Source organism: Emydura macquarii, unplaced genomic scaffold (genome assembly GCF_026122565.2).
Source record: "Emydura macquarii macquarii isolate MOO-44397 ecotype Brisbane River unplaced genomic scaffold, CSIRO-AGI_Emac_v2 contig_3019, whole genome shotgun sequence".
NCBI classification, from domain to species: Eukaryota; Metazoa; Chordata; order Testudines; family Chelidae; genus Emydura; species Emydura macquarii.
Window position 1 is genome coordinate 6,323,620 of NW_027133156.1, and position 12,292 is coordinate 6,335,911.

A 12,292-nucleotide genomic window follows, 5' to 3' on the forward strand; every position below is an offset into this window, starting at 1 on the left:
TTGATGCCAAGATGGCTTCTTCTCTCTCTGTATGTCTTCCCAAATTCACTGTTTATCCCTGACTCAGGGATGGCTTCATGCTGTTCTTCCCTTTCTGTTGTCTTCTCATCCAATTAATGAGCTGTATGTAAATGGGGCTTTCATTAATTTTGGTCATACCTTGTTTAATTGTATTGGAGAGAGGTAGCTAGCTGCCTTACCTCCTGTGTGTGGGAGAAAACCTGTTTCTCTTTCTTTGTTTGGTTAGACTTTAAAGCATAATATTAGTGAGTATCCATAATTCCTCATATAGTGTTAATACATACATTTTGCAATTATATTAATCACCAGTGTCATTAGCTTTCATAAAAGATCTTGAATGATACACTTTTATAATATAGTAATATTATATACAATCAGTTGATTCAATTACTTATCATTATCTAGGTTGGACATTAGGAAAAAGTTTTTCACTAGGAGGGTGGTGAAGCACTGGAATGGGTTACCTAGGGAGGTGGTGGAATCTCCATCTTTAGAGGTTTTTAAGCTGAGGCTTGACAAAGCCCTGGCTGGGATGATATAGCTGAGGTTAATCCTGCTTTGAGCAGGCGCTTGGACTAGATGACCTCCTGAGGTCCCTTCCAACTCTAATATTCTATGATTCTATTTGAAGTTCTGATCTCCTGTCTTTATAGTTCAAAGGCTACTTTGCCCACTCACTAGATTGATAACTTTGTTTACTTTTTATGTAAATGTCTTCATTGTCTCTGTGATGACAAGGCTGGTCAGACAATTACATATTCTTTTGTCTAGTGCAGATTGTATTGATTGCCAAACACATTTTAGAACATAATTCTAGCACATATCCATAATTCTTTGTGCACACCCCATATATACATCATGCAAGAATAGATTAGTGGGTTACTCGTTTTCTGTTGATCTCTTACATGACTCCTTTTAGATACAGACGATGACCGCATTGTGTGTGTGAGGTGTAGTGAATATTTCATGCCTGACAAGAGTTGCTGATACAGAGCTGTGAACCACCAGTGGGCTTCCGTGTCACACGCCCATGTTTATTTTTCATGGAGTCTTGAATTTTGGTTAGGTAACTAAGTACTTGGAAGTGGTCTTGCCTCAATGCAGGAGGATGGACTAAGTATAGCTAGACTGGTGTTTCCTAGCCTGTTCCTAAAAACCTCCAATGTGGGAAATCCCACAGCCTCCCTTGGTGCAACTGCTTTTGGGTGTGTTGTGTGGTTAATGTTTCTTATTTTTCAAGAAAAATATTGTTTAAAACAAGAAAATGTCCATTTAAAACTTTTATTTATCAGGTCACAGGATTTCTGCTGTGAGGTGTGTGGCTCAACAATGAAGATAAGCCTATTACCATTAACATCAGGAAGTGCTTCAAGCCAGGCTGACAAAGAGGCTAAGGAACTTGCCAGACAAATTAGCTTCAAGGTAGATTAACTATTTGTAATTTTTCTTTGTTTGATAGCTTAATTTGAGGAAACTGTAAATGTGGTATTGCTATGAGGAAACAAAAACATTGAGGACATGCTTAAACTTGTAACATAGCAGCACTGCATTGTACTGCTGTGTAGGAGACTTGATTTCAGTGTAGGCTGTGGGAGAACAGATGGTGCACTTGGTCTCTGGGAAGATGGACAACACATCAGTTTGCGACACAAGCGCTGACTCTGGTTCAGTGACAGTGGTAGCAAAGGTGGTAGGAAAGGTTGCTTAGCAGTGTCCATTGTAACTCCCTGTTTTCAGTTACTGATAGCTTGATGAAATTTCCCAAGCTTAATGTCTGCCCAAACATAAATTTTTCTGGAAGTGTACATGAGAGAGTAAAACACGTATACTTTAAATTGCAAACTTTTTTTGACAAGATCCATAGTTGAAGAGAATGAATGAAGAAAGTTGGACTCTAGTATGGAAAGGGCTCTTACCAAGAAGTACCTTTTGAGTGGTTCAGTGAAATAAGGTTTTTGTTTAGAAAGTAGCATGTCTTGCATGCACAATATGCTTTCACTAAACTCAAGAAAGTGAGTCACTGAGGATGATGCTACTGTATATGGAGGCAAGGTTTTCTTAATTGTGTAGTGAAACATACTTCAGTGTTGCATCTTATGCAGAAGACTATCCATTGACTTCAGCGTGGTCAGAATTTCACCCTATATCTCCAGTAGCGCAGTTTTTTCTAACACTGTGCTATGACATTGGTTTAGTCTAGAAGCAGAGTGAAGTTTGTTACCCACTGAACAGCCAATACTAATTTTTTCAGCACTTGTGTGTTTCTTAGTAGTCCCCCATCCAAATATGGACCTGACCTGATTCTGTTCATAATAATACTTTCCATATTAAGATCTCAAAACATTTTACAAAGGTGAGGTAAGGAGGAGAAATACAGACACAGAGAGTTAAAAGGTGACTTGCAAAGAGCAAAAAATTGGACTGTGCTCTTTTTGCTTCTTTATGATGTATAAATCCTGAAAACTGTGTGGGATTTTTGTTTTGTTCTTGTTTTTAAATACTGCTCCTTTTTAACAATAGAAATATTAGGAATGTCAAGTCTGCTCTTCTTTGATTTTGCAGGATTCTTTGGTGGTCTCAGCTAACATTCATATCATTCGGAGTTCTTAACTGAAAGGTTATGGGAGTACAATCTTTTAACAAAACTATTTTTGTAAGTGTTTTTCCCAGGGCATTGAGTTAAACAGATATTTAACAGCAAACAAACAAGTCCACCACACAGCCTAAATAAAATCTCTTCCCAGCTCAATAAGGTTTCACTTGTTTCATATTTTTAAAGATGACATCTATCTACCTATGACGCTTATATGGCACCCGTCATCAGAGTGTTTGAGTGCCTCACAATCTTTATGTATTTATAATTTATCCCCACACACAGGGAAGTACTGTTATCCTCATTTTACAGATGGGGAACTGAGGCACAAAGATACTAAGTGACTTGCCCAAAGTCACAAAGGATATGATGGAGCAGGGAATTTAACCCAGATCTCCCAAGTTCCAGGATTGCAACCTAACCACTGGACTATTCTTCCTCTCTGTTATCATAAACCTTCTACAGAACCTGAACAGTACAGTCTATACCAGTGTTTCTCAACCTTTTAAGTAGCAAGTATCCCCTAACTTCTGAAAATTTTAATAAGTACCCCAACACTCAATTTTCCACTCTGAGAAATACAATCTTTTTCCCCTTTACTGCTGAACGATTGTATTTCTCGTAAAGCAGGAGAGTTCTGAGTTCTGCAGTGCTGTGTGGCTGTGGCAGATCACAAAACCCCCTGCTGTTTCTCCCTTCCTTCCTCCTCCCCTTCCTCCATATAGGAGCAAAGATCAACGCCAGCCAATCACTATGGCCTGATGGTGGGGTCACATGGTGTTCTCCTCACACAGGCAGGAACTTGGGAGGTCTGAGCAGGCAGTAGTGGCCCACCAGAGTGGATAGCAGCACTACCCATGGCCGTCCCTGGGGTGGGTGCGGGCTTGGCGCAAATCACTGTGTGGGCTCCTCCTAACATTTTTATACTGGTAAAATCTGGGGCTGTCATAGTTGTCAATTTCACTGCTCAACTTGACAAGTAAGCCTGCATGTAGAGCCCAGCTCCAGGACCGGGCAAGCTGCTGGGCTCTCCGCCTGGCTTTCTGGGCACTGAGCTTTGAGCCTGGCAGGGGAGCTGCCACCTGGGCAAGTTGTTAGGAGGCTGCCATCTGGCTGTCAGTCCGGGAGGTGGATGACTGCCACTTGCTCTGAGCTGGGGCAGAGGAGGCTTCTGCCTGGGCTGGGACCCGGGGATGTGGGCAGGCGGCAGGCAGCTGCTGTCCGTCTTCAAGCCAGAGCGCCGGAGGCTGTCTCTTGGCTCAGAGCCAGGGCACAGGTGGCAGCCACCCAGCTGCAAGCCCAGCTCACAGGGTGCAGGAGGCTGCCGCTGGGTTCCCACCTAGGAGCTGGCGCTGGGCAGGACGTGGGCGGCTGCCGCTTGGCTTCCCCAGAAGTCAACGGCTGCTGCCCACCTCCCTTTACTGGGTTTTTCACCGCCTACCCCCTGCCTGTGTCTCGTACCACAGGTTGAGAAACTATGGTCTATACTTCTAGGAAAAAATGGGTTAGCAAGGCCTGAATTTCTAATGTAAAGCACAAGCCTCCCAAAACCCTTTCGAATTGCATTCGTACATCAGAAGAGAAAAAGGGCACAATTATAGTTATCTCCTATGCATGTTGCCTCTAAGCAACTTGCCCAATGCCATGGAACAAGACTTGCAAAGCCAGGAATACCTTCTGACTTCCAGTTTTCTGCCTTGCTTTGCTCACAGAGCCAGGTCAGATGGTACGAGAGGGTTATATTTTCTTATTCAACATTTGTCTGATACAGTTTATTCTTTTGATACACATACAAAAATTGTGTGAATTGTCATGAGGGGTGCAAGAATCATTGGGATTTCTAATAATAGATGTATTCCATGTCAGCATTTGAAATAAGTAAGAAGCGCTGTTATATGCTCCTCAGAAAAAGTCCCCGTCTTCTGCAAAGTCCTATGTTCTAGCTATGTTCCTATGTAATGCACTGTATAACATGCTATTTTTCTGTCGACCTACATTTAAACAAGTAGTATACTTGATATAATTGAGTTATGAAGAGCCAGTCTGCCTAAATGTGAAGGGAATGGAATATATTGATCAGTCAGTGAATTGATGTAAAGATTCATTCCAATTTTAAAAATAATAGGAACAGTTTCTAAATCACCCTGAAATGTTAGGTATTCAGAACCTTGTAGTATCAGACTGAACAACAAGGCATGACCAACACAAGGGAGTAAGAGCATAGCAGAGAAGAGGGTTACGTTAAAATGTCAGGAGATAAGCGCTTGTTATTTACACAACTTGTTGGTTCCTAATCACTTGTTTGTACTTTTTAATACTATTACTTATATTTGCATTAAAATGTATGTATTAAATAAGATAGGAGAAAACAGATTCAATATCTTGAGATTCAGACATGGCTTGGAAAGTGTAGCACCACACCCCTCTACTGAAGCACTTTTACGCACACCAGGCAGTGTAGATAAATTGATTCAGACCTAACTGTTTTTACTCATAGTGATATGCCATGGCTAAAGTGTTCAGTTCAGGAGAATGGCGGTACTCTTTTTCATCTGCTATGATCCCATTACTAGCTGCCATTGATCTGTCACTTTCTCTCAAATCTTCAAAGTGAGAACACTGTTAAACATGTTGCATTTCTCAATGACAGACATTTTATAGATGCTAAGAAACAATTAATGTTTTGGCTTCTCTTATCCCTTTAGTGCTGAAAATTAAGGGCCTAAGCCTGTAATATGCTAAATGCCTCTCGTTCCAGTTAGTATCAACTAGGTGTTAAAGTGCTCAACACCTCACAAGATATTGGATTCTAGTAGAAGTAGAAAATAAACAGTTTAATATTCTTGAGATGTGGAGGTAATATTTTTTATAACTGTATGAAATGAGATATTGTTTGGGGTTCCTCTAACCCCAGATAACATCCTTGAAGAATTTCCATTCCAGAGTTGAACTCACTAAAGACATTTTTGTGCTTTTTGAGTTTAATAGCCTTTGCTGTTAGTCTCATCATGGTTGGTTGTGGTAGGGGAGACAGGAGAGAAGCAAAATGTAGAGAGTTGACTTCTACATTGGTCCAATTCAGCTTTTTCGAGAAAAAGATGTGGCAGTAGAAAGCATGAAGGCCTAAAGTTCAAGGAAAGCCTTATATATAATATAAACATATATATAAAACAATCATCGCTTTCATAAGGATCCCCCAAAGTTCTGTCAAGGTCAGTGAGACGAAGTAAGAAATACAAATTTAAAAAAATGTTTGGCATTAATTTTGGGTAATCCTTCCCCTCCCTCCCCCCAAGGAATCTCCCAGTTTTTTTCTTATCTTATACCCCTTTTGGATGTTAACATCCACCATTATATACAGGCAAGTGAAACTAAAAATCAGAAATGTGATTGCAGGTCTATTTGTTTTTATTCATCAGTAGACTTACTCCTTGTGAAAATTGTTCAGAATTGCAACACATCAACAAATTCCAGAAACATTGTATATAGGTTAAACATAATTTGCATGTCTGTTGATAAGGATTCAGTAAATCTCATATGCTGTAAATGTTGAAACAGATAAATAAAATAAACCAAATTATAGTTTATTGTAATTAATGTGGTCTCTCATCTGAAGTGTACAAATGTATTCCCTTTAGGCTGAAATCAATTCGTCCAGAAAGTCTATCACTGAATCCCCAAACACATCGGAATTGAACCACTCTGCCACCTTACCTGAGTCCCGACAGGATGGTATAACTAGAGCATTCCAGAATCCAACCACCAGTACAATGGTATGATATGTGTTTGGTAAATCTTATTAGATGTGAGTGCATGCGCAAATGGATGCCAGGGTCTGAAAACCAAGCACTGTTTGGACATGTCTGGAGAATTATTTAGCTGATATGAGACTTTCTTTAAGACTGTGGAATACTTAGTTGTGTAAGATCATATAATAGATATACAAATAGGTGAATTTCCTTTTATTTATATGATGAGCAGGAAAAAAGCTTTTCTCTACATGTTTAGTAAACTCTTGAAATCAATGCTTTGACTGAAGAGCAGTTAACAAAATAAACTGTACCAAGATAGAGTTCTGTGGAGAGGGCGTATGCCACTGTTTGGCCCTGAACCACCAATAACTAATGGAACTAATTATACTGACATAAGTAAAATTATCACTGATGTTGAGATCTTGCTTACCATCCTCCTTTAGCCCCTCCATCTGTCCACTTTGTGAGCTCATCCACTTCCAACTATTACCACCCCTTGGTCACAGTCCATCTCTTTCCCTCCTTGGGTGTAGGCCAATCCTTAGGCAGGGCCATCGGTGGCTTTTTTATCTTTCCGCCACTATTCTTTCTCCCTCTTTTCTTTACCTCTAAATCTATTGACCTTGTCTAGTCTAGAATTTAAGATGTGATGTTAGCACTTGTTATGGGGAGAACCTAGCCTTAAGTCTGATGATTTTAGCACATTAAAGACAGCTGTGCCTTATCTATATTAGACTCTTAAAAGGTGTTATGTAATCTTAAATCCTAGTCTCAGCAAGGCCATTGAGTGGGCTTTCTATAAGAGCTGTATTACCTTACTGACCTTATACTGAACGCCAAATCTAGCTACGCTAAACTGACTTTTACCCTCTGCATCTAAGTCTTTTCTTGGCTAAGTCTCAAGACCCCATACTTCAAACTTGTTGTCTTTGACTTTTCTGCTGCCCTTGGTATGGCTGATCACTTCGTTCGCTTTGATATCCTGTCTTTTTTGAGCTTCTGTGACGCTCTGCTCTCATACATCTCCTACCTCTTTAGCTGCATTTTTAGTGTGCCTCTTGGCAGTTTCCCCTTCATTCTCTCTCTGATGGGTTCCTCTGGGCTCTGTTTTCGGGCTCCCACCTCTTTTCCTTGCGCATTCTATCTTTGGGCAACTCATGCAGTTACATGGGTTTAATTATCAACTCTATGCTGATAACTGTTGAGTAGACCTCTTCAGTTTAGATCTCTCTTCTGCACTTCAGTCTTGCACCTCTCTGTCTCAGCGATGTCTCTTAGATTGTAAGATTTTTTGAGGCAGGGATCATGTCTTCTTTATTGTATATAGAGAAACCATGATTGGGGCTTCACTCATCTCGACGGCTTGACATAATCTCAAAATCAACATAACCAAAACAGAGCTCTTCACCTTTTCTCCCCAACCATCTCCACTAATTTCATTCTCTGTATTGGCTGATAACAGCACCACCCTCCCTGTATCTGAGGCCCATCACTTGGAGATCATCTTGAACTTCGCCCTCTTGTTTGCTTTCCTTCCCTAGGCCATAATAAAATCCTGGCACTTCCATAACATTTACCAGAAACCCACCCTTTGCTGACCATCCCAACAGCAAATTCCTCAGCCACATCCTAATAATAAACAAACCTCAAATACTACAATCGCTTCCCAAATCTTTAAGATATTAAGCATCCTTGCTCTTGTGTGCACTCGAGCACACACACAGACACTCCACCAGCCCTTCCAAAATGTTGCTGCTAATATAATTTATTTACCTGTCACTTCAGCCACTGCCTGGAAGGCCCTGAATACAATAGAACCAGTGCAATTTTTGCTGTGTGGCAGGAAGCCAGGCTGCAGGACGTCTACCCACAGTCTGCACCTCCTGGGCATCACCATACTTTTTGTAGGGACCAGTGGCATACCGAGAGAGGGAAGTGGGGGCTATGCCCCTAGGTGCTGGCCTGGGGGGACCCGGCTGTGCCATCCTTAGAGGAGCTGCCCTCCTGCTATTGCAGGCGGCAAGGGCCTAGGCTTTGACATCCCTGCCTGGGTGCCGAGGGCTCCCGCTCCAGGGGGGAGTAAGTGTCCGCATGGCCCCTCCGCCCCTGTGCTGGGGACAGGGGTGTCATTTAGGTAGGTTGGGGGGAGGGGCTTTTGCCTCACCTTGATTTTCCTAACAGCTGGGAGCGATGTTGCTTGCTCGACTCCTCTTCCCCCTTCCCCTTCCCTCACTGGCCAGGACTCGAAGCAATGACATTGCTTGCTTCTCTTCCTCCATCCTCTTACTGACCTAGTCTTTGCTCAACCAATAAGAATGCAGGGATGTGGCAGAGCCAATAGCAGGGCTGGGAGGCTCTGCAGCACTTTTTCAATCTTGAAACAAACACGCTGAGCTGGGAGGAAACTCTCAGCAGGCTCTGTGCTTTGTTAGTCTGAAGATGCTGCAGATTTCGTCATGATCTGCCCATCACCTTCACATGCTGACATGTTAAAAAGGCAGGAGTAAGCTCCTTGTGACACCAATACACACTGGGCTGCTCAGGTGGGGAAGAGGGCTGCTGCCCCAGGCACATTCAGGGGATGATTATCCTCTCAGACAACCCAGCTTTGGAAGTTTAATGATATTATGGAGCTGCGGGGACCCCAGCTGCGCAGGGGCCAGGCAGCCAACCCAATGGCAGGGCTCCAGGGCAGAACCCGTCATGCCCCCTTCCCCGCCACCTGGTGGCCTGGGGGCATCTTCCCCTGTCAGTCCTGATCCCAGCCACACCCGCTGCCCACACAGCGGGGAGGTGGGGGAGAGCAGGAAACAGGCCCGCAGACACCCCGCCGACCCCCTCAGGCGCTGCCAACGACCGTGGAGAGTGCGCAAATGCAAGTATTGGCCCCTGAGCATCGGAAACCCACGGTACGCCACTGGTGGGGACTCCCACCATATAGTTGATTTTGCACTGATGAATGCTAGTCTGATTAATTTAGAACTATACAGATCCACCACACACACAGATATGTGTGCAGCTGCTAGAGAGGTTACTGCATTCTTTGGGCTGCAGTAGTGATTGCGAAGCACAATCTGTCAAGAAAGATTCTGCTTCCCACACCTAGAATGTTTACTCAAGCTGGATATTGAAGAGGATTTAGTCCTTAGTTATTTGTGTATTTAATTTAAAGATGACAAAGGATGCTCCTCGTGATAACTTCACATTGGGCAACAAAAGTGAAAGATTACCTCCCAGCTGTAGAGCTTTAAGGGTGAAGAGGGCCATGAGAAGGCTAATATTTGAAGTGGATGACGCAAAGTGAGGAAGTATGTATGGTTTGTATGAGAAAAAAGATGAAGTGTGCTGAACACATTAGAGGCCATTTCTAAAAATTAGACCTAAGTGACCTGTCCAGATTTGCCCAGCGACCTGTGGCAGAATTGGGATTAAAACCCAGATGTCCTGACTCCCAATTCTGTGCCTGAGCTGCAAGGCAGCCTTTCTCTCTTTTTCCATTTCTTCCATTAATTGCATGCTAGAAATAAATGGATTATTTTCTTCTGGTGTTGCAGCGTTCAGTAACATGTATCACGTGTTGATAAAGATACACAAATGTTTGTGGTTTCTGGATACTACTGCAGTTCATGTAGAAGGTTTCAAGAACTTTATCCTTCTTCACACTGTACCAGTCTCTTGCACCAGAGTGTGATATTCTTAAATTCAAGAGGCAAAAAAGTATGTCTATTGTGATTTGTAGATCTTTTAATTAAATAAGATTATGTTCCTGTTTTTGTAATCTCTGCAATCAATTTGGCTAAGTAAATGAAAATATTAATTCTTACATTTTAAATAAATTGTGCACTTTATTCTGACATTTGCATATTAATACTGCTAGGGATAGTGCTTATATAACCCAGCCTGGGTTATAGGCAGTTATCTGGAAGTGACTGAGGCCTGGTATTGGGCCAGGGCAGCTGCTTTTGTGACTGCTGCAAATGCAATCTAAATTCACTGATAAATTGTAGACAAATCCCAGATAAGCTGTGGTGCTTTTTAGCCATGATGGGCTGCAAATTGGTAAAAAATAAAACACATCAAATCACGTCAGACCATCTGTTGCATCTTGCAGTGCACTTTCCAGCTATGTGCAAAATACAAGCATGCTAATAGCATGCATTTTTCCACAATAAGGATTTTTTCCAGATTGTTTAGATTCATAATAAGCCATTTGATTTGTATTGTTTTTACCACAAATCCTGGCTCTTAAGAGTATTGAGTTAATAAAAACTAATACACTAGAGCCAACAGAAATAATCACAGGCATCTTAGTGTTTTATGTAGAAAAGGAAGTCTTTTTAAATAATAAGACTTTAATTATTCCCATTTCTAATAGTACTGTTTTCTTCAATAGATTATCAGTTATACTGCATACATAGTTGCTTTCAGAGCAGTTGACACACATGAAATGATGAAAGCTTTAAATTTACATAAACATTTGTTTGTTGCATGTGATGGACTACTAACTGTCAGAAGTAGATTAATATTTTAAGGGATCAGATTGTCCATCTCTCTGCTTGTATTGCTTCACTGAGCATATGTTTCAAAAGCTGCCTGTATTTCTGAGTCATCACCATTTGGGGGTAGGAATCAGTTTAATAAACTGTCCATTTCTGTCAATGGCAAGTAAGGACTCAACAAAGGTAATAGAGGGAAAATGAGATGTGAAGCATTGTGTTACAGGACCTGCTCTCATTCTTCGTTAAGATAAACACATGCTGAAGCTAATAAAAACCTATCCCAAGCAAAGATACTAAGGATGAGCCCTGAGGTCCTGGTCTGCTGCTACCAGGCATGTGAGGTAACCCACTGAAATTCAGTTCCATTATACTTAATAGGACTGCACATGTGTAAAGTTATTCACAAGCCTAAGAGTTTGCAGTATCAGGATCTTAATTTGTAATGGCCTAATTCTGTCTTCTGGCTTCAGGGATTGAGTTGCTGGTTTTGGTCAATATCAGCACTTAACTTTTTCTCCTATTGATTAAAATACTCATGATTTAATGTGAAAATGAATTGGGCGGGTGGAGTATTGCACTTTATTTATTATTATTTATTGAAAATTGTTGTTCACAACTTGAAATTTACCATACCAGTTTTCTCAGCAGTTTGAGGAAGAACAGAGGCTGACCTAGTGTTGAATCGTATTAGCTTGTGTAATTCAACCTGGGATAGTAGGTTTAATGTGCCTAACTCTAAGGTCCTAGGACTTTATGTTCTGCTGCACAGCACAGAGGAACAAAATGGTAGTAATCATGCTGAAAGTAGATAGAGGGGAGAGTTGCCTATGCAGCATTCTCATCCTCCTGCCTGTGAGCCAGTAGTAGCCAGTCTCTGAACAAATAGTTGTTGTGCTCTGCAGAAATGCGGAAAGTTTGGCCAGTTGTAAAGAGAGAGGAAGAGGTGAGGAGCTTTAGGGAAAACCAAACAGTTTTCAGCAGACTTCCCCTTTGAAGTTAATTTTGTTCCTTTCAGCAATAACTTTTGCTCAATGACTTTTGGAGGGAGGGTGGTATTATTTGTCCATGAGCTGGTGTCAGCACAACAACAGAGACGAGTAATGCTATTAGGAGGAAGGAGTCCAGGACACTATGTGAGGCAGTTGCTACTTTATCAGGATCCATAGGCTCTGCACAGTGTTAAGCCCATACCCTCTGCACCTCCTGTACCATCGATGGCCCTCCTCCCTATTAAGAGGAAGTGGTGCATTTCTCATGCCATCAGCCAAGCATTAACTTTCCCTTGTGTAAACTTTGGAAGGAATACAGGCCACAGTTATCAATGAGGCACAGAAACTCATGGTTTTATAGATCTGTATTTGTTCACTGTTTCTTTTTCAGTCTTCAAGCGTGTTAGCTCAGTGGCAATTTCTCTTTTAATAATGGCT

The 12,292-nt window shown here is 41.7% G+C and overlaps 1 protein-coding gene across 1 annotated transcript in view; it reads left to right on the forward strand.

The window, feature by feature from the left end:
• UBE2J1 (ubiquitin conjugating enzyme E2 J1) overlaps nucleotides 1-12,292 on the forward strand; it is a 62,302-nt gene that overhangs the window by 35,264 nt on the left and 14,746 nt on the right. The window contains exons 6-7 of the mRNA XM_067530018.1: nucleotides 1,314-1,443; nucleotides 6,253-6,387. Coding sequence (XP_067386119.1) covers nucleotides 1,314-1,443; nucleotides 6,253-6,387 — 265 coding nt within the window. The remainder of the gene's footprint in view (nucleotides 1-1,313; nucleotides 1,444-6,252; nucleotides 6,388-12,292) is intronic.